This window comes from Siniperca chuatsi, linkage group LG10 (genome assembly GCF_020085105.1).
Source record: "Siniperca chuatsi isolate FFG_IHB_CAS linkage group LG10, ASM2008510v1, whole genome shotgun sequence".
Taxonomy (NCBI): domain Eukaryota; kingdom Metazoa; phylum Chordata; class Actinopteri; order Centrarchiformes; family Sinipercidae; genus Siniperca; species Siniperca chuatsi.
This window is the reverse complement of record NC_058051.1, coordinates 15273687-15293919: the sequence shown is the minus strand read 5'-3', so window position 1 is coordinate 15293919 and position 20233 is coordinate 15273687. Positions and strand designations below refer to the sequence as shown.

At 40.8% G+C, this 20233-nt stretch overlaps 1 protein-coding gene across 2 annotated transcripts in view; it reads left to right on the top strand.

Moving 5' to 3' along the window:
* The window catches only part of adora1b (adenosine A1 receptor b), a 41240-nt gene extending 21457 nt beyond the window's left edge, over positions 1-19783 (top strand). The window contains exons 1-3 of one of the 2 annotated variants that reach the window (XM_044212307.1): positions 6424-6552; positions 6656-7498; positions 9373-19783. In XM_044212307.1, coding sequence (XP_044068242.1) covers positions 7164-7498; positions 9373-10174 — 1137 coding nt within the window. In that variant the 5' untranslated portion in view covers positions 6424-6552; positions 6656-7163 and the 3' untranslated portion in view covers positions 10175-19783. Of the gene's footprint in view, positions 1-6423; positions 6553-6655; positions 7499-9372 lie in introns of those variants that run through there. The other variant, XM_044212308.1, reaches the window with a different exon arrangement.
* The last annotated feature ends 450 nt before the right edge of the window (positions 19784-20233 follow it).

Sequence of the window (20233 nt, the reverse complement as noted above, 5' to 3'; positions counted from 1 at the left end):
AGAATTCAAACACACAGTCACCCTGTATTATGGAGCTTCTTGATGTATTCTGCTATGGAGTTAGGTTTGATTATTAATTCCTTCTCTTACAACGCTGGGTCCCGACAGCCTCCAAAATCACAGAGCCAACTTCAAAGAAGCTGGAGCACGACGTCCTCTCCCACAGAGAGCCAAAACTACGTTTGACCCAGTTTTCTTTTACTCGTCGGGACCCGCGTTTCCATGAAGGGTTAGGGTTCACAGCAAAGTGGGCCGACAACAGCTGTGACTTAAAAGACATTCTGAAGCGATACATGTGCAAGAGGTCTCATCGAGTCCTTTGATTCAGTATTGACCACACGTGTTCAATAGATTAGATTCAGAGTTTTGTCATTAACCCACATTTTTCCCCCCACCTCTCCCTCCATTGCCTTTCATCTCCTCTCTCATCTAGCTAGTTGCTGCGCAGAGCCCTAACTGTTGCCTTTCCCCTACTCCTCTATCTAATTATATTCTCTCTCCCTTTTGCTGATTCTCCACTGGTTTCCTCCGTGTTGGCTTTCTCAGCTGAGAGTGTTCGGTACTGACAAGAGCCTGATTTCAAAGGGAAGTGCTGATGTGTTTTGAAAGCCGTTGTTATTCAGGTCTAGTTTTATTCCTCTCACTTCCTCTAAATACGTAGTGATCTAATTGCATACTGTGAGACTATGCAGTAATAAGCACATGTGCAGAACATGCCATTAAACATTGTACTCCCCCAAATTATCACCTTTGTTGACAAATTAGAAATTTGCAATCAACAGCTGATATAATATAGAGCATCAATATTTCATGTGCAAGCTGTGACCATGAGAGGCATGTTACTGTACAAGCTGCTGTCAAAGTGCTTCCAATTATTGTTATGCAGCAGTAATAGGAGCACATGTTGGGAAAAAGACATTAAATATTCCCTCTCATCATCCAGAGATCTTTCGATATGTGCGCAAACACAAAGAGAAATTGAGACTAATCATACATTGTTAGCGTCGGCTATGCTGGGCTCATGGGGGACAATTTAAGTGATATCAAAAATAGCACCCACCTTCATGAACATTTTTAAGACATTCAAAAAAAAAAATTTATTTTCACATTTGTCTACAAATAGCTCTGTAAGTAATTCTATGATTGGTGTATAGACTGGTTTGCATTTTACTGCAAAGCCGTCTGTGGGAGCAGCTGAAATGTTTTCACCTAAATCAACTGCTCAGTGAGCAGGGTGGGCGATGTCGGCTGAATATTAAAAATGTCAACATGCAAGGTGTGAATTATATATTTAACCTTAATATTTTGTGAGAAGCAGAGAGTGCCACTCGCTGCTGTTTGTTTTTCCGTTCGTAGACAGATGGAGTGAAGAGCTGTGGGATATACAGTATTTTCTGCACAGTAATCTTGTTTGGGGCTGGTGTTGGATGACGTGGAGGCACTCTCCCCACAGAGCTGCTGCATTAGGGAGCCCATGAGACAGACATGATTATATTGCATGGTACATAGAAACATCTAAGGAGGAATATGTTGACAATTTGGGAATTATGCTTATTCATTTTCTTGCCAAGAGTTAGATGAGAAGATCGATATCGCTCTTACATCTGTATGGTAAATATGAAGCTACAGCCAGCAGCTGTTTAGCCTAGCTTAGCATAAAGACTGGAAACAGGGGGAAACAGGTAGCCTGGGTGTGTCCCAAAGTAACAAAATCAGCCTACCAAAATCAGCTCAATAATTAACACATTACATCTTGTTCATATAAAACGGTACAAAAGTGGGTTAGGGTGTCGTTTTTTTACTTCTGTGTTCATGAAAGATGAGTGCGCACATGATGAGCAAGTAAGCAAATAAGTATATTTCCCAAATTGTTGGACTACTCTTTGTTATTGTTTCTGAGGATATGGAGGTTTTGACGACCTGAGGTGGACTTTACAGCTACCCACAAATTTTAAGTCTTATTTTGATTTTTGACTCCTATTATTTATACATTTGGCAAAAATAAAGCCACATTTTGATAAAATAAGGGGATTTAGTATTTTTCCACCAGAATTTCTATATTACTGGCAGGGTGAAACGGCATTCAGACCATGTAGGGAGATAACATTTGTAAAAAGCATAATTGAATGGTTTAATGAATCTATCTACTATAAAGGAAGGATCCTATGTGTCTGTAGCCTATATAGGCTATGTCCTTCGATTTTCTCAACAGCTGTTCATCTGATCAACTTCACGCTTGGTGAGTGTATTGCTGAGGAATTACAGTGTCGAGTGTGAAGTAGTTTGGATGAGCGGTTCTTGAGGAGGCTGAGAGCTCTCTAGATGCAGCAGTTCCAGACCCACAGTTTTAGATGTGCACATGCCCGAGTTTAAACAACAGTTGGTGACTGCGTTATACCCAGAGCCATGTAGGCTACCTGTCTATCAACAGCGCTGGTTATACCTAACAAAACGTCAGCTATTTTAGTTTTAATGTTCACGTTTTGATAACCCTAAGCAGTGGTTAACCTAATGTTATTAAGCTAACGTTAGCTAGCTACCTTCAATGAATAGGCTAATGTCAGCCTCTCTTTTGTAACGCCCTGGGAACCAACTATAACTTGGGGTAGCTGGCTATAGCTTCAACATGAATTTTATCAATAGTAATGATATAGCGGTGAAGATTTAATTCATTCACTGTTACGTCTGGATGAAAAACTTCGAGTTAGATTTCAATGGCAGGGCTTTTTTTCAGCATTTCTCACAAATGCTGATAACATTAGACTAATCAAAATATATTATGTTTTTTGACATTTTTAAATACATAAAACATTTTCATGTGTGCATTGTGTCTTTGGCCTACATTCATTCAAATAAATGTAATTTAACAAAGAAGCAGAAATAATGATTATTATTCTTATTCATTTAGGTGTAGCTCATGTTTTGGGAAAACATCAATAAACTTTAAAACTGGAGGAGTATTGTAATATTGGTGTGTTAAAGTTTAATAAAAGGAAAAAAAAAAAAAAAAAAACTACTGATGGTGCATGCGTACATCTAGAACTGCGGGGGCTCTCCAGCTCTGCAGGTCAATAATATTGAGAATATCAGAGGCCAAGCAACTAATTTTAAATAACCAGAAAATGTTACTGACTTTTTTGGTGGGGAAATCCTTCCCTCGACTCACATCAAAATATCCCAGTTCTGATCATGGGAAGGCTTTCTGTATACCAGCTGCTGGATTAGCTGTTGACATTTTTCATTTTCACCCTGTCAGCTCAAGCTTCAAGTGGGTGTGGTGGTTAATTTCACAGGCACATTGTGGGTCTTGAGCAGGCCAGATGATGTGGTTCAGCCAGCTGGCAGCTCTGAGAGGAGCTCTTAAACCAAAATCAGTATGTCCACAAGGTTGCTTTCTCTGAGTGTAAACAGAAAACCCAATATACTGAAGCACTTTTCATAAATATATAATTATGTACTCCAGATGAGCCATAATTTGACTCAACGGTCAGGACTCCAACTAGCTTAACTGTATTTTTGTTGTGTACATGGATAATGTAAAATGTAATAATGACAAGATTATTTGTCCTGCAATCAAATGTTTAGTAATTATATTCATAAAGTCACACATTCTATGACATGACATCTATTACTCCTGAGACAATAAATTTGTCATATGAGTGTAACACAGGGAAACAGGGAACACAAGGGAATAGGACCCAAATGCAGACTTCGAGGTAGAGCAGAGGCAGTTCAGCAAATTTATTACAAGGGAAGGCTTACACTGATAGTCAGGCAGGCAGGCAGAGGTCCAAATCAGGAAGGCAGTCCAGGACAGGCAAACAAAGCCGACAAGGAGCAGGCAAGGTACAAAATCCAAAAATCTATGCAAGGTCAACAAAGTACCGAAGAGAAACCACGTGCAAATGCAAACGATAATGACAACTACAAACTGACACTGAACAAAGGAAAAACTCTGACTAAATACACTTAGGGGAGACGACGAGACACAGGTGCAATTAATCGGGGTGGGGCAAACAATCTAAACTGGAGGGAAAAGCAAACAGGAAGACAGGAAGTAAAATAAAAAGACACACAAGGAGAGGAGAACACTTCAAAATAAAACAGGAAACCGGACAAAACCCCAAAACTATGACAAAATTGTGTCTTCTGTAGATGTTCTCACTCTCTGCTGTGTACAGCTGTTTACTATGACCTCTAACAACAATATCATCTTTAATTTTACGACATTTCTATTTGGGGCGGGTGTGTTAATGGCTGTGTTTGTGTGAAAACAGAGTTTCTGTGGAAGAGATTAGTATGCTTGAGTACACATCTGTTTTTTGGGATGCACCACTTTTTGGAGAATTTCCATGGAAAGGGCCATATCCATTTCCAGCAGCTATAATAGTTTAGAGGCTGTTCGGGTGCTTGTTTGATTCTCCAGTGATTACATGCAAGTTTTTTAGTGTTCTCATATTACCTCCTATCTAAGATTTTTATCAAAGGTCTTCTGAGCAACAGAGCCATGGCTATCCATCTTGTGTTATTTTTCCTGGAATGTCCCTCCTGTAGGTAGTCCTGGCTAATAGGACAAGGTCCCAAGTCTTTGTCAGTTTTGATAATGTTGCCACCATCTGGTTCAGCAGTCCACTGAGAATGCCACTGCAGTTCATCGCCAGGGTGTTTTTTTAAATGGCTGAGCAATATTGTTTTTGAACCCAATTCAACAGACAAGACACTAGGGAGGAAGATGCTATCTTATCTTTTCTCATTTGAATATGGACATGGTTCAGTGTTCGCTTTTTCTTTCAGGCGGTTGTGGAGGTTGAAGCCTTCATATAAATTGTTCTTTGTCAGAACAAAAAGGTTGATGTGCTTTACCAGCTGTCATCTAGGTTGATCTGTTTAATGAAGAGATTTTGTTAAAAGTTGTCAACCTCACAACTGAACATTTTCCTTTTCACCAATAAAAAAACTCTGAGCTGGGTTTTTGAAGGCCAGGTATAAACTGTGGATATTTGTAACTGCTGAAATATCTTTGATTCTGAACTCAGCAGGAAAAGAGCATTGAACTGTGGAATCCGTCTCGTTTTATATCTCACACATTTTCAGGTTGCAGTGATGTCCTCAGTGAAAACACTGTGAACAAGCACAAACAGCATTATGAGGTCTATGTTGGCTGTGTTCCCTGCCCTGAATCTCTAAGCTGCTAAAAGGAGAAACACAATTAGAAAACTGCAGCCTGAAATGATGGAGTAAGCTTCTTTCCAGATCCCTTTCAACTGAGGCTTGACAAACTACAGTGGAATTCATACAGATTAATAACTAATTGAAAAAGTGAAGGGAAGGAAGGAAATGCAGCATTCACGGTGAGGCTTATTTCAAAGTGAAAACATTCAGAATCTTTCTTAATTGTCAGTCATATCGGCCTACGTGTGTTAGCTCACACCATTTGCTCTGTACGATTGATTTCTCATGCATTGCCACCACGCTTATGCTTTGTCACAAGTGGGTCTGATGCCAATCACCGCAAGCAGACCATATGGCTGCTTGCTTCCTTCCTCAGTATATTGGCCGACCTCTATACCTCAGGCTGACATGTCTGACCATGACTCTGGTCACAGATGGAAACTGTATTCAGCGGAGCTCCTGCTAACTGTTGGTCGTCCTGCCATAACACACGGTGTCTCTGTGTGAACATTAACCACAGTCTTACCCTGCTTTGCCTTTTGTTTTTGTTTCACTCTGAATCACAGGTCTGTTTCTTCCACCCTGCCTTTTTCCATATTACATGAGTTACAGTGAGTGAGCGCAGTGCCCCACCTGGGTCGCCTTCACATCCAGTGTACACAGTCATTCCTGCTTGGATGTGAAAATAGAGATCCTCCATGGTCAGAGAGCTCACGTGGCTGTAGTTCACTCTTGTATGATGGCAATTCTTGGCTGCTAAAGGTTCATTGTGTGACAGGAGGGGTTATTGTGTCACTGGGATACTGCTCCTGAATGGTCAAAGTCAAAAGCAGGAAATCTCCTTTTCACAAACCTCTTAGAAAGCTGCAGATTATTTTTTTTTAAAAGGCTGAACAATAGATCTAAATCAGTCATGAGGTTTCCAGTCTTGTTGTTATAGATTTCCTATTAGTTTGGAGGATAGGGCTGGAGAGTGGAGGTCTTTGAAGTCTGAAACACATGAATATATTTAGAATGACCTGAATATCTATTTGTATTACAGATTTATGCTTCTCTGAAGTGTTTTAATTAAACGAAGTGTTTGTTGGTAAAGGAGGTGGGATTTTGATTAGCTTTATCTGTGTTGTTTTTCTGTCAGCTGTGGCAGTTCACTGCCTCACCTCTTATCAGAACAATGGGCAATAGAGCAAGGTCCATTAGTATCTGAAAGGGCGTGGGGGCGTCGTATAAAAAAATAAGTGTGAGTTCAAATCACCTCTGCACTACCTGACTTCCTCGGGACGGTCCCGCAGAAGGCTACAGCGGCAATGATTTAGGCTAATTCTGCACGTAAAATGAAGCAGTCGCACCCACAAAAGGAAATAGATGAGTGAAACCAAGGTTGTATATTTCACAGAAACAAAGACAGGACATCTGAATGGAACAAAAAAAAGGCGAGAAAATCACACAGCTATTTTTGACAACGGCATTATTGCTCTTACAGAAAGAACAGCGAGGGACCGAGAAAAAGGGTGCACCCGCCTGCGTCGGAGCTGCAACTGTGCGCGCGTTCATCCAGAAGATAGTTTATTTGCTTTGTTTAAAAACCCGCTTTGTTGAATGAAACACGTAGACTAATGTCGAATAAGCGCCCTCTTGAATAAATTGGAGCGGTTTGGAAGGATGCTGCTCTCACCAGGAGCAGGTGTATTCAGCCAAGTGGAGGCGCAGAGCAGGAGCGACGCACAACAGACCACAACACCTGCTGAGGAAACCCCCTCATCTTTATCATATGCTGCTGGTTAACGTGCTTCTTCCCCTCAAAATAACTGGATTTTTCTTGCAATTTATATCTGGTAACCAGGAGAATGTGGGCACCGTGGAACTGATGGACGCACAGCTCATTTGGAAAATATTGTAGTGACAAAAAACAAAACAAAAAATCAAGGACTGCTCTGTTGGCTTCACTGAAATCAATCTTGTTCACATCAAGGACATAATCATCTGCAAGGATGCCCGGAGCACTTTCGCAGTGGCTCTACATAGGAATGGAGGTGGTGATTGCAGTCGCGTCTGTAATCGGGAATGTGATGGTGGTTTGGGCGGTGAAAATTAATAAATCGTTGCGAGACAACACGTTTTGTTTCATAGTCTCCCTGGCGCTGGCGGATATTGCAGTGGGAGCCCTCGTTATCCCTTTGGCCATTACCATCAGCATCGGACTCCAAACTCACTTTTACAGCTGCCTGCTCGTGGCGTGCACGGTGCTGGTGCTAACGCAAAGTTCGATCCTCGCCCTCCTGGCCATCGCAATTGACCGCTATCTCAGGGTAAAGATCCCGACCAGGTAATGATCACAACTAAGGAAATGCGCACATTCACTCATGCTCACTCTCTGTGTAATATGGGAAGGTGATGGTGATAAGAATGATGTTTGATGTTGGCACTGTTTTATTTCTTGTAAAAGTCTCCTCACACACACACACACACACACACACACACACCAGAAGTCAGTACAGCTCCAGTGTTATGTTCCCGGGCATTGATTTCCTCATGGGTCTTGTTTCACTTCACAGGATGCCTCCATCCTGCCAGTCCCATTATATGCATATAGATCTGACTCACCAGTACTGACATGACAGCTAACCAGAGCATGGCTGATCAACCAACAGCTTTAATTAGTCTCTCTGTCTCTCTGTCCTCAAGAATGCTAATATGTATGCAGAGTAGTAGCCTACAATGGCAGAATTTGTACATTTGGGGGTGGGGTTGTATACAGGATAAATATATATAAATATAGTTTTGTGTTTCTGGGGGGCGCACAAAAGAGGTCAGGTTTGATGTAAATGATGTTCAATCTCTCTCTTTGTGTTTCATGCCAGGCTGAAACAAAACACTGAGCAGTGGTGCTGAAATGCTGAAAAGATAAGCTTAGTAGAAGAGAGGAATTTAATGTCTGAAATATTGTCTGTGATAGCCTCAAACTTTAATCTCCTGTCTAAGACTCCACTAAGTGTTCCAAGCTTATGATAGCAGTTATCAGGAATTTTAGCTTTTGACTGCTGAGTTTAATTTATATAAAACCATCCAAGCTTAATGGTGTCTGCCACAACAACATTTACATCAGTACATCAGTGAGTCCTGTGCTAAAAATCAGAAATTCGCTCACTAGGGAATGCTCTGCCACTCCCTTCCCACAACTTAGATTTGTTATCAAGAGGGAGAATAGTTCAAAACACAAATACAGCGGTATGACAATATTTTTTCCAGAGAACATTTTTACTTTACAAGTTAGTTTGTGTTTCTTCTGTACAGCAACACCACATTGTTTCTCATTTTCTTCCCCACACTCCCTGTTGTTAGATCACTATCTGATCTCTTCAGAGCAGACCGGCTCCCAGGCTCAGGGTGTGAATAACGATTTTCTTGCTGTGCTTCCACACAGAACTAACTTACTAACACATACATCCCTAATCGATACTAAAACAAGACATGGCACCGGTGACAGCTGGGCTAAATTGCAGCGTTTCTTCAGCAAAGGTCAGGTTATTGTAATGCTATTTCCCTTACAATTACAACATTTGTAAATTTCAACCATTAGTAATACGAAAGGGATCAATTGTTGCTCTACACACTTTACAACATGAGCTGGATCAGATAATTGTTTTCATCCCTGCCTCTAGGCAAGTATCAGGCTGAGTCTCTCCGTGTCATTTCTTGATCACAGGACAGTAGTGATAAGATTTTAGAGCCTCTGCACCCTTTACCTTTCTCTAGCTCCTGCTTCTTATCTATAAAACACTATAAACAATGAAAAAGCCAAACCTGTAAAGCCTGTTGTAGCATGCCAAGTATTGAGCTTGTGTCCACTGTACTGCTGTTATATATTAATAGGCAATACTGAGTCAATTTTAAGAACCATAATTCAGTTTTGCCCTGAACAAAAGAAGCATGAAAAGCAGCAGTGCTGCAAAGGGCGAGGTTTACTGATAACGGTTTGCAGAGACTTGTTCAAGTGGTAATATGTGCTGCAAGGAGCTGTGTGTAAAGTGTCTAGGGATTTTGCATTTTAAATGATAACGCTTTCTTGTGAATCACACCTTTTGTCAGTCGAAGGACACTGCCAAAATGACAAAAATGAAGTAAACAAGAAAGCATGCATGCCCTGACAGCGCTGTGAGAGAAAGTGCTGACATGATACTGTGTTGTTTGCTCCTGCAGGTACAAGCGGGTGGTGACCCCTCGTCGAGCAGGGCTAGCAGTGGTGATATGCTGGACAGTGGCTTTCATCGTGGGATTCACACCCATGTTAGGCTGGAACAACCTGAGGCGCCTCCAGCAGACCGGCTCCATCAGCTCTGACCTCATTATCACCTGCCAGTTTGAAAACGTCATCAGCATGGACTACATGGTCTATTTCAACTTTTTCGGCTGGGTGCTGCCGCCGCTGCTGCTCATGCTGGTCATCTATGCAGAGATCTTCTACATGATCCACAAGCAACTTAACAATAAGAAGTTCACCACCAGTCACACAGACCCCAACAAGTACTATGACAAGGAGCTGAATCTTGCTAAATCGCTGGCTCTGGTCCTTTTTCTCTTTGCCATCAGCTGGCTCCCCCTCCACATCATCAACTGCATCACACTCTTCTGCCCTGAGTGCAAGAAGCCCATAGTCCTCATCTACGTCGCCATCCTGCTCACCCACGGCAACTCTGCTGTCAACCCAATTGTCTACGCTTTCCGCATTAAGAAGTTCCGCATGGCTTTCAGGAAAATCTGGCAGCAATACTTCTGCTGCAAGGACACACCAGCTCTGGAGATTCAACCCAGCGACAGGAAAGAGATGCCCAATCCAGAGCCACAGCAGGCGACACCACCGCAGCCCCCTCAGAAGCAAATTCTAATAGCGGATCCAACACAACAGCAGCCACCTCCACCTGAGCAGCAGCAGGACCAGAGGACCGAACCACCGCAGCAACTTAAAGAACATCCGCCCTTATTGGAGCAGAACGCAGTCTAAGCCAAGGAACTGAGCTGATTGCTGGCCTGGAAAGTAATGATCAGTGCACGAGCATTGGTTCTCTCCTCATCTGAATGTGGAGCAAGAAGTTCTACGATGCTGTAGTGACTGAGGCTACTTGGATCTGGAAGATCATTTATCTTTACTCAGGAGGAGTGGATTTACTGAAAGTTTGGTCAGAGCAAAAAAAAGGCAAAAAGGGTATCTATAAACTTGCAATAATGGAAGTCTTTTTGACAGTGGTTGTCTATCTTAGTAACAGACTGAAGACATTAAGCTTTAATGTTTTGTTCATTATGATCAGTTGGTGTGAACATTACAAAATGTGCAATATAAGTTATTTTGGTTGGTCATTATCAGATTATTAAACGCTTGCTATGGATGAAGGTTTAATATGGTTAATAGAGTAGGTTAATCTTGTAATACTGTGTGTATGTTCAAACTGACAGTGGATGAAGAATATGAATGTACTATTAATGTAAATAAGGCACTATAGCAGCACAGCTTTGATCGCTCATCTCTTCTTCAGGGTCTTAATCGCACAACAGTGGTAGAGCAAGTGGCACTATGAGAGAGATTTTTGCAGCAAGGAGGTGTGTGTGTGCTGATAAAAGGGTTTTGTAATCCCTTAACTCTTGGGAGGTTTTAACCTTTTAGAAGCTGTGTGCAGGAGACTTGTGGCTGCAGGACGTCTTATGGGAGAGAAAGACAAGATGCACTTGCAAGCGCATGTTTGTCCAGCCTCCATGCCAGCTGGTAGTGGGAGCGGGGTTTTCCTTTTTTTCCCTACATGGACTGATAATAACCTTGTCACAACTTACCACTAGACACAGTGCCTGGCCTTATTCAGTATTTTAATTGGTATGGACTGGACTAGAACAGACAACCTGAAGATTGTGAGTATCCACACTGTAAGCTCAACATTTTGCATAATGCCAAACTGGGGCATCTGTAGATTAGTAATGTAAATGTTCAATGCCACTGATACATTCACTGTATGAGAATGTAAAGTAATTCTGTTTTGTCTCATGTAAAGGCTCAGAGCTCTGGTCGAGACAGTTCACTGATGTTCACCTAAGTGGGTGACAATCTCTTATGTAAGGCTAAGACATTTTTTTATTGCGGTCTTGACAAACATCTCTGGGGAAGGAACAGGCAGTGAACATTTTGATGCTCGGATGGCTGAGAAGACAGTGTCAACAGAAAGCTTAATGCAATCCACACCACCTGTAGCTTTATTTGTCTACAAAGTGTATAGGCCAGGTGGACTGTACATTACACACACTTGAGGAAAAATGGATGAAGTGGATGAATAAATGTATAACAGAATGTGCTTTTTATAGGTAATGCTATTTACGACCTAGATTTACAGTTTTGATTTCAATAGAATTGTGAAATATTACTATTTGTGAAATATTTCATGTTATTTCATAGCTTGATAAATGATCTCTGGTGCAAATGTGACTACTGAGCACTTCAGTCCAGACAGTCCAACCCTGTCTCCTAGAAATCACATTTACATTCAACTAATTTGCAACAGCAAATACTTTTGAATAAATTAGTCTTTAGCAAACCGCAGAACGTAAGTCTATAGGACAAGCATTACACAGTGTTGGAGCCACTACTTCAAAGGCACGATCACCTTTTGTTTTCAGTCGAGCACGAGGGACAACCAGTAAGCCCTGGTCAGAAGACCTAAGTGACGTACTAGTGATATAAGGATGTAGCAGTTCAGAGATGTACACAGGTGCCTGGCCATGCAGGGCTCTATATGTGAAAGAACAAGAACCTTAAAATGAATCCTGAACTTCATGGGAAGCCAGTGTAAAGAAGATAAGATAGGTGTGATGTGAGTCACCCTGCTGGAGCTGGTCAACAGCCAATGGTCCAGCATTCTGGACCATTTGTAGACGGACCAGAGACAACTTGCTGAGGCAGGTGAAAAGGGAATTGCAGTAGTCTAGCTGGGATGATATAAAAGCGTGAATGATCATCTCTAATAGGCCTTATGAATCTGTTCCTTCCTCACATAACGTTAGCGCTTCTTGCATGCTAACTGAAGATACACTCAAGGTCTGCCACCCACCCACCCACCAAGTGCATCTTTTCATAATTTTTTTTAAAAGAATGATAAATAGGATGTTTTTGACCTATTCTGTCCTCTTGATGAGTCAGCACTTCCTGAGTTGTAATTATTCCACAGCAATCAACACTTTAAGCCCAGGATATCTCAACTTTCTATTGGCACCTTGCTGCAGCTTGGCAGCGCTGTTGGAATTCTCATTACTGTGGTGCAATAATGCAGATAACAGTCGAGAGTTGTCACAGCTCTGATAACCCATTTCTCCTCTCAGTATATGAATTCCTTTGATATTTGGTGACGTATAAAGTTCCTGGAAAGACCACATAATCCTAGTGAGGACTGCTCACACTTGCTGTATCTGCAAGGTCTCCACCTCTCAAGTTGTCAAGTTGTAGATTCACTTCAGTCTCCTCTTTCAGATATAACTTGTCCAGAATCCATACAGCAGAAAATACACTAGACGTGTGCACACGTATATGTGATATAGTGCTGAGCAGAAAGCTTATATAAAATCAATAGTTCAATATTAGGAATATTATACATACAGTACAACACTAATAATTCAGTCTTGGAGGCTATTCTCATCATGTTGGCCTGGTTTCCTGGGCAAAGATGCTGAGTTTCAGGGAATGATTAAATATCAAGTCAAAGGAGACTTCAGATAAGAACTACAAATAAGGGCAAAGGAAATACTGGAGCTGTGTATTTCCAATAGAACAGCAGAGGTGACCTTTCCCTGCAGCAACCTACTGTCCTTGGGGCTATTGGGGGTTGTTAACTGCAGACTCTGAGGGAAGGAGAGGGGACCCTCTTTCCACCACTCCATATTCACATTCTGCACTAAAACCAACTCAGGTTCAGGGTGTAGCAACCAATGAAAACACAGATGGTATCATTCATTTGCTCATTAGTTTCAGTAAACAGTTTGGTGCACATTTGCAAGGGAAATTTTCAAGAAATGTTAATTGTAGTAATCATGTGTTTGGTAATGAAGGCAAATTAATATCAGAGTATTGTAATAACAAGAGTGCAAGTGATCTCTACACTTCTTTACCTGCCATTGTCCCATCTGGTGAAATGCATCTATATATATCAATATTTTTCAGGATGGTTTGTTTCAACCATGTTTCAGGTCAATATTTAGCTCTGCACAGTTCTAACCGACAGTGACCTTCCAATCCCCTAAGGACCCCCAGTACCTCCACTAGGGCAGGCTGTGGGGGAAAAGCATTGCATGATATTTATGTCCCAGGAAAGGGCTTTTTTCATAAAAAATGGAGGAGTGGTTTGATCTGGGATCTGATCAGGCGTCATGAATAAGCAAACGTGTTGTGCCCCCGGTGCTGCTGCACAACAGGAAACAAGGCTCCTTGTCAGAACACTATATATACCATCACAACATCTGTCTTAGGGAACAGCTGTACCACGGCTTCAACACAGACCTTTGAAGGATGAAGGAAGGATAACATGTACATAAAAGAAGCACTATTATCCAGTCACACCAGCATTAACAGTATAATGGCACAGAGCAATTATCCACCATCACATACAGTTGATTGTTGGCATTGTTCTGCATGTGTGATTTCACAGAAAAGCAATCAGACATAAAAACAAGGCCACCAATTCTGCATATTGCTGAAAGAGCATCTGTGTCAGACTCATCTGTGTTATAATACAGCAGTGTGGCATCAATTCCTAGTTGGCATCGCAGCTAATGAGAGGTTGCATCCAAATGTAAAAATGAGAATATGTAAAAAAAAAAATAAAAAAAAAAGAGCAGATGGAAGATTTGCATTCAGTAACAACTGAACACGGCCTATTAAGATGTAATCATTTAACCTAAAGATGCTGTAACAGGAAAAACTGTGCAATCAATTGTCTTTTACAGTCCTTCAGAAATGGTTTCATCCCACTCACTGATCCTCTGAGAAATAGCAACAAGGGCTCACAGCCTTCAACAAAACAGCATTAGGGTCCTGCAAATAAAATAAACTAATTTCCCTTAACAATCAATTATTCACCAAACAGACTTACAAAATTAGAACAACATCAATATTTTATCATCTTTTTTGTCAAATCTTTGCCTCAGGAGGTATTTTGAAAACAGCCTTGAAGCAAGGTTATAAAATAGGGGAAGACTGCCTCCTGTGTGAACCCAGATTAAAGAGAAGATGCAATAAATGGTTCTTAGGATTAAATTTAACAAGAAGTTTTTAAGGAGCAGATCAAGCAGAGATGGTTTTATGCATTGTTCAGTATCATAATTCACTTCCTTGGGTAAATGAGAGATTTGCCTTATACAGTAGTGGCTGTTTAAGCTTGATGCTACATTTTCTTCCGGACACTAACCCCCTGTACCAGAGCTCTATTTCTAACTCTCTTTTGGCCTTGTTGACTGTCCCTATGACAGACTGCCACCTGCTGGTAAAGAATATTTTGGTATGTTAGATTAAAAGTGAGCAGTGCCAGGAGGACTCACTGTTGATCTGGCTCTCTGATGGAGGGTACCAAGGTCACATCTGGTTTCCTTCATTAAGCTTCTCCCACAGGTCCTGATGGCCAGTTCAGCTTCCATAGACTTTTATTTAAAATCTTCTGATGGCAGATCCAAAAACCAGCTTGGCTAAGTAATACCCTCAAGAAACTCGAATGATATCATGTTGAGGGGATAACAGAGCCAAAACCAAAACGCTACTGCATACATTTGCACATTGGATTCAATACAAAATTTAGCCACATTGTACTTTGTACTAAGAAAAAACATCAATCCTCAAGAATTCAAAAATGTTCCTCAATAATCAAATAAAGTAAAAAATTTGAGCACTGCATTATTACAATAACAAGCATTGTTGTTCAGTATTAAGGAAAACATGCTTGATTAAATTGGACTTACTCTGTTTTGTACAATTCTGTATGGTACAAACTTAGACAAGAAAATGCAGTTCAAAAGAATGCACAATAGAATTTGCAAGACAGTTCATCATGTATTTTTATCATAAACAACATTTTTTTAAAAATCATTCCAGATTTGTGAGCATGAAACAGCTGTTGATTATCTCACAGAGATCCTAAAGGTATGATCCAGAAAATGTTCCCACATCCACATAAGATCACCTACACACTGTCGTGCCAAAATGTTGTTTCTGTTGTTGAGAGACGCACTTATGAATTTCAAAATAATGTACCTACAGGATAAATAGACTGTGAATTCATTTTGGGATTTTTATTGCATTTTAAACAGGTTACTTATGCTAAAAATGCTGTCCTTATAATATTATGCCAGATGTATTTGCTGTCCACTTTAGTGACACAGGCAGAGGCAAATGTGTAACCACTAACAATAATGTCAGGGCTGAAGTTGCTGCATTACAGGGAAATGACACAGTGTTTGCACAACGATCCAGGTTTTTGTCCTGGAAGGAAATATTGCATTTATCTTGGGCCACACAAGGTCAAATTCCTGCAACCCCACATACGGTAACAGAGAGCTCAAACCCCAGCAAACACACATCAAAAGGAGGGATACTGCCTGCCTCAACAAGTCTGAACCAAAGTGTGCAGGGGCAGCTTTAGTGCTGAGCCTGACTCACTTCCCGCCTGCTATCAGGTGCTTGTCCCTTATGAGGAAGGGGAACTTCCCTTCTCTTTTCCCATTTTCTGAAACAGTGGTTTTAAAAACCTGTTGAATGGACTTCACCATATTTTTTTGGGCGTCATATTTTTTTCTATCTGTAACAAAGCACTTTTTTTGTTTTGGTTTACAGGCCCTCAGTTCCTTGTGGCAGATTTTGGAAAACAACTCTTTAAAAAGTTATGGAGGCGTTGCTCCATATGAAGTTAAACAAGCAATAATAATATTCGGTGCAATCAGAGCTCCCGTCATGGCCCATGTTGTCACTCCCTGTGGCTGTGCTTTGGATGGCAGAGGATGGAACGCCCATAAAGGCCACTGCTTATGACTGGCAGTAATTAGCTTTTAACGGTGGTGGTGAAAGATGGCTGTCCATAAAGTCAATACAACTCCGCCTGCCTGGATTTGCTCTGCAGTGGCAGCCCACGCCTGAAGCAGACGCAGTCTACCCTCACACATGGCTCTCAGCCAAACCCGCCTGCTGCTTTTTAGTGATATTATATAATTACATGAACTCATACAAATTGTCTACAGTATCACTTGAAATTAAGTCTCCCTAGGGTGGCCTGGTGGCCTAGGGGTTAAGGCACCGACCATGAACCACAACATCCCCGGGTTTGTTTCCGGCCAGGAACCTCTGTTGCATGTCATTCCCCATCATCTTGTCATTTCCTGTCATCTCTTTACTGTCACCATCTAAAAAAGGCAGAAAATGCCAATACATATATACCCCAATTACTTCTGTCATGATAATTTCCCATTCTCACACAGTTGATACGTGTACACAACTATGATGATATGTTCTCATAAAGCCACAAGTTACTCAACAAAGCACCATGAATGTTATAATCATATATGTATCCATACAAACTCATTGCAAAACATCCTGTTTCACTCATCAGTACTAACGTGTCCCAATCCTGTAGAGTACCTGAGTGGAAGCAAAGGAAGTGCACAGTTTTGGTCTGCGGCTGCCACCAAAGACTTGATGCCAGAGCAATGGGAAAGAAAACAGTGATAAGAAGGAATGGTTTATATGACATGCATGTTTTGCAGCTTTGATCAACTTGACATGGCACTGTGCTTTGATCCCTGGCAGTGTGGAGGAACTTCATTTGCCTATATCAGATTTAGAAAATTCTGCTAATGTGAGCCAGATGAAGTCTTGAGACTGTTTCAACAGTATCAGATTAACACAACTATTATCTACATTTAGTTTTGTTTGTTTATTGAGTTTTGTCACAGTGTCAGCAAATCATCTTGGAATTACCTACTTTAACCTATCCTAGTATTTTATATTGTTCATCCTGGGCTGGATGTGACAAGGATGACGCATCCCTATGACGGTCATAGTGATAGTCATAATTATTGCCCTTTCAGCATTTGAAAGTACTATAATGCATCTAAATATGTTGAAAATATTTATGTTTGTGTGTTATTTGTATGACTGATTTCTTTCATTTTGTCTCAGCAGATAATTAGATTATTACACTGAATATTTTATGAGCAAGTGTTGGCACAGTAAACAAGAAATATTCCCAAAGGTGACTAATAGTCTAGATTTTGATAAAGCGCTTGGTGAAGCAGAAGTAACACTCCTGTCTGCTGCTCCAGGGAGACATGAGTCAAAGCTGTGGCTTCTTACGCTCCTACGTCCCATTCATGACTGTACATAACTTTATGGCAACTGTTTAAAGTTTGTTCACAGGATTATTTCTGTCAAACATATCATGCTGATTTATGACTCATTACAGACCAGCTGCTATATGAGTGACACTTGAGGGCTTAGATGGCACAACATGGTTTCCGCCCTGCCGATTGCTTGTTTTGATCAGTTTTTGTTTTGGTCGTGTCACTTGTTTTGTTTGTTGTGCTCTAAGGATCTTTGTGTACCAGTTTCACCCACAAGCATGCATATTATCTTGACAAATTAAAAAGGGTTACAAATATTCAGAGACAATATATTAGACACGCTGTTCATTACTGTTTTAGTTTCATTGTTACTGTAATAATAAAGTGAACAACATAGAATGATTAGACGAAACGTCTTGGAAAGCAAAAATAAACTGTTGTGAGAGTTTAGTGGGGTATAAAAACAAAGTTATTCCCAGAATAACTGCAAGGCCGAGCAGACTCAGCAGGGCTTGGTAAAGTACCTGGACGTGGTGATGGGGTAGCGTTCCCTCCACATCAAACACAGTGACGGTCCTGTGTGTTGTACAGTCTCTGTGTCCCACCACAAAGTCAGCAAACCAGTCATCATAAAACACAACGCAGCTGAACAAGGAAGCTGGCCAAGGAACCACATCAACTGTGGCAGACAGGAAGTGTTTTTTGGATTTATATCTGCCTGCTTGAAACATACCATAAGACATAAACTGTTTGCTTTAACAAGACAGTTGGAAACTAAACAGGGCATGTCACAATTAAGGACAAAGTTGCAAAACTTGCTGTATAGCGCTGAATTGTAAACACTGAAGAATCTAGGCCAGCAAAAGAAAATCAGAGCATTTAACATGCTAAGTTTTGGTGGGAATTCACCCGGAGCTATTACTCACCTTAAAATGTCAACATTTAGACCATGTCTGGGACATATATAACATATACAATATTGACATTTTTTTGTACTCTGCCACGCTGTGTTTTAGCAGCCCCAGAAAAAATAGAGAGAGGTCACAAATGACGACTTTTTGATATTACATGGCTCTGTCGTTGCATGGTTAACCTAGTCATAAAGGTCCCGCCCACGTGAGCTGTGAGGGTCTTGCTGCTCTACTATGATATTATCCAGCTCTCTGATGACGGAGTTGGCCACCTCATACAGTTATATGGTGTGTGCCAACAGTCTGCTCTGTGATTGAGGGCAATTTTGGGAAGAATGCCAATGCAAAATGTGTATTTTTTGTGGTTCTGTGCCAGACGTCTTTTTGGAAGCAAAGAGGCGAAACCAAATGAAATGTGGCATTTGTTAAAATGCATGGAGCCATATTCATTAAGCCTTTGACGCCATGTAAAATCAGTGGCAGATGTTTTCAAAGGAGGCCTGGGGATCCTCTGACAAGCCACATATAAACAGAAATAACCTTATGATTGTGTCTGGATGAGAAAAAAAAATGCATCAAATGAAAGTTGGCTTGTGCATTTGAAGCTGGATAGAGCTGCTTTAGTCTGAATGAAATGTAATCCATGTTACCAAAAATATGTGTACAATGTGAATGTGTGTAATATTTTAGTGTGTAAACTAAATGTCTGTTATAAATGTCTATACCCACTGAAAACAAAGCCCACTTTTCAGTTCATGCGGAATTACATTTACTGTTTTCCAGGAACAATGTGTTGGGTTTGTTATATAGAATACCATGTGAATAATATGCATGTAAAATGAGAGTCAGCAAAGGGCAACAAGCATCATAAAATGAAGGAAATTGACATTTTTGAATCCCCCTTACAAACAAATGTGTTGTGACCAGTCAGTATCAAATCTGGAGAAGTATGTGTGTTATCAAGACTGGGACACGATTCAAACTTTATAGCACCTCTGTAAACATAGATCTAACTATGCAAAAGATATGTATTATCATGGCTTTGTAAGAAAATCATAGAATCAACGGAAGTAACTTTTCATAACATAACACAACAAAGACGAAGTACTCAATGATGCCTGTGTCAAAATGTGTGATTCATCAACCACATCAGGAAACCAGAGATTAAAATATGGGGAAGGATATCTACATCATCACGCCGCAACTTCACACCGCCTTCATTAGCACAATAATATGTACAAAATTTCCTTTACCATAAATGGCAGAATCTGTCAAAGCGTATGTGCTTATTAATAACTCAATTCTTTTTCTTTCTTTAACTCTCCACATTAATAAAGTGTGTCTCAAATGCAGCTAATGTTTTTGTATGATTTGGAAAACCATTATTCTAGAGGGCGCTACCCTGTCTGCTTTACATATAGCACTTATATAGTGCTTTTATCCAAAGCGCTTTACAATTTTGCCTCTTATTCACCCATTCACACACACACACACTCATACACCGATGGCAGTGAGCTACAATGCAAGGTGCTGGGACAAATCTGGGGTTCAGTGTCTTGCCCAAGGACACTTCGACATGTGGACAGGAGGAGCAGGGGATCAAACTGCCAACCCTGTGATCAGTGGCTCTACCTCCTGAGTCACAAGAGTAAACATGGAGTATTTTGTATTTTGACTTGGCACATGAGTTAAAAAGAGTTGTTTATTTTCCTGCATCTGAAAATGCAGTGGAGCAACTAAGTAAACATGTTTGCATGGGAAGAAAGGATGTCAGCAGTGTACTCACTGAAAAAAGCCCCTCA